This window comes from Gavialis gangeticus, unplaced genomic scaffold (assembly GCF_001723915.1).
Source record: "Gavialis gangeticus isolate Ggan-Ray unplaced genomic scaffold, GavGan_comp1, whole genome shotgun sequence".
NCBI lineage: Eukaryota > Metazoa > Chordata > Crocodylia > Gavialidae > Gavialis > Gavialis gangeticus.
The window spans coordinates 177,356,184-177,358,997 of NW_017729024.1; the positions used below are offsets into that span (position 1 = coordinate 177,356,184).

At 39.4% G+C, this 2,814-nt stretch overlaps 1 protein-coding gene across 1 annotated transcript in view; it reads left to right on the forward strand.

The window, feature by feature from the left end:
* LOC109298005 (elongation factor 2-like) overlaps positions 1-2,814 on the forward strand; it is a 39,020-nt gene that overhangs the window by 22,535 nt on the left and 13,671 nt on the right. The window contains exons 2-4 of the mRNA XM_019518122.1: positions 309-523; positions 1,728-1,909; positions 2,384-2,595. Coding sequence (XP_019373667.1) covers positions 309-523; positions 1,728-1,909; positions 2,384-2,595 — 609 coding nt within the window. The remainder of the gene's footprint in view (positions 1-308; positions 524-1,727; positions 1,910-2,383; positions 2,596-2,814) is intronic.

The following is a 2,814-nucleotide window of genomic DNA, read 5'->3' on the forward strand; positions in this document are numbered from 1 at the left end:
ACTTACACAACTACAGCCATGGAGGCACCAAACATCTGGACTCGGTCTGGTCTTTGGATTCTGTCTGTGGCCTAAAGGGAGGATGGAAGGTCTGGGCAGCCTCTGCTCCTCAAAAATTCCTGCCTAGGCATATACATCGAAGGTCTGGGTGGGCCTCATGCATTCACCATGATCTAGGAGGATCAACGGTTGCCACCACAATTGAGGCTGGCAAATTTTTTGGTATGTGCATACATAATTTGCTTCATAAAGCACCGAGGTTTGGAGTAAAACTAACACTGGTGCCCTTATTTCCTTTTTCCCCTCAGGTGAACTTTACAGTAGACCAGATCCGAGCGATCATGGACAAAAAGTCCAATATCAGGAACATGTCTGTGATTGCTCATGTTGACCATGGCAAATCAACACTGACAGACTCTTTGGTATGTAAAGCAGGTATCATTGCCTCAGCCAGAGCAGGGGAAACACGATTCACAGACACACGGAAAGATGAACAGGAAAGATGCATCACAATCAAGTCTACGTAAGTATCAGAAAGTGATCTTTAAATTTTAAATCCGAGTCCTGTATTCCAGTGCTGCAAACTTGTCTCGTTGAAACCTCTGTACATTGGAGCTATTTTTATAAGAATACTTGGTATATAAAATAATGTGACTGTCCAGAAAATTAGCAGCCCAGGCTGGATGCAGATCATATCTCCATATTTTGCTTAAACATGGTAAAGATTTATTTTCTGAATTTCTTATCCACAAATAAACAAAAGTTATAGGCATTGCAGTTGATAGGGCTAGTGATGTCATTAACCAAAGCCATTTTGCATCAAAGCCAGGATTTTTTATATTCTAGATGGAGATGTATCCTTTGTGAACTGTTTTTGTCCTGTACTTCACTGAGTCTCCAACCACAATAGCTTTTATTTTTTTTAATGAAATTAAAAAAGAACCAATTTTATGCTTTTTTTTCTTTTTTGAAATATACCCAGTTTATTATTGTAAACACTCTTAAAATGAAACCTCTTCATTGACATTTCATTTTTTAAACTATTTTATCATTTTTTTTTCTTTGCTCTTGCAATTTAATTGGAAATAAAATGATGGCTTTTGGTTTAAGGATACAGGGTGAACCTTTTTATATGACACTTTTTAGTTGTGGATAACTTTTAGCTGAGGCTGATTGTATTACAAAATGCCCTTTCAATACTCTTCAGTATCAGTGTTCATCTTCTGAGTGACAGGCAGTTGTGTCTTTGCCTTTGGCCACGTGCTTGTACTTTGCAGTGAGCACTATCCTGTACAGAGTAGTTCCTTTGATTGTAACAGAATTATCTGCAGCGTAAGCTACTACTCAGTGAGCAAGGGTGGCAGAATCCGGCCCTTTGTAAATACCAGGATTAGTATCCCTACCTATGATATTTGCAGACTCAGCTGTGACCCCATCCCTGCAGGTTAACAGCTTGAAAAGACACTTGTAGAGTCAACGCTCAAATCACTGGCTACACTGATTCTAGCATGACTTCTGTTCTACTGTGTTGATCTCATAAAAATAGAAATTAATTATAGGAAAGCAAAGTACTGGTTTCTAAGAATTTTATAAGCCAAAGAAATAATCTTCGCTGCTTTCATTTTCCTTTAAGTACATCATGGTGAGAATGTTAATGATCCCTTGTAACAGATGAGCTACAAATAGCTACGTAAAGTGGATTTATAATAAAATTTCTTCTTTTATAGGGCAATTTCCCTGTACTACGAACTTTCAGAAAATGACTTGGCCTTTATCAAGCAGTCCAAAGATGGTTCAGGTTTTCTTATTAATTTAATTGATTCTCCTGGACATGTAGATTTCTCCTCTGAAGTGACAGCAGCTCTTCGTGTCACTGATGGTGCCCTTGTAGTTGTTGACTGTGTTTCAGGTAAGTGTGTTTTTATGAGAGATTTTGCTGTATACTTTCTAAGAAAGTGAATAACTTGATGGCAGGATAATGGCACCTTAAATACAATGGGTTTTTATAGTAAAAATGTAGAGTCAACTGGGTTGTAATTGAACGGGTGGTTGTAGCCTGTTCTGTTCACATCCCCAAAGATGAAATCCACCCCATATGTGTAGAGCCTGTGGGTGGAGTGCAGGGTAGGGCAGGCGATCAAATCCATCCTTCACTCCAGAATCAATGTGCAAAACTGCTGCACAGACTCTTCCCCTTTCCACTATTACATCTGATATTCCAGCCTTTGAACTGCAGCTCCTGTTCCAGTTTACCTATGCTGGTTTCATGGAGCCCTGAGGTTACAGAAGAATTTTCAGCTTGGCTTCCCTGGCTAGTTTGTCTAGCACAGTGACTTCAGTTAACTGAAGAACGTGAACCACTAACACTTTTTTTTTTAAATAGGGGTGTGTGTTCAAACTGAGACTGTTCTACGTCAAGCAATTGCTGAGCGTATCAAGCCAGTACTGATGATGAACAAGATGGATCGGGCTTTGTTGGAGTTGCAGCTAGAGCCTGAGGAACTTTATCAGACCTTCCAGCGGATTGTGGAAAACGTCAATGTCATAATTTCTACCTATGGAGAGGGAGAAACTGGACCAATGGGTAATATTATGGTAAAGAAAACTTAAGTTTTGCTTTGAATGGCATTAAGTAACTAGATCTTGTCACAGGTGTATCTGAGAATGTCAGCTTCTGTTCTAAAATGGATCTTTCTTCAAGACTGACTAGCCTAGAGAAGAAACCACATTGTGTCATTCATACATGCAGCACATCAGGAAAGGTAGAGCAACGGGAGACCAGGCAACCAATTAGGCAAGGAAGCAATTAGAAAA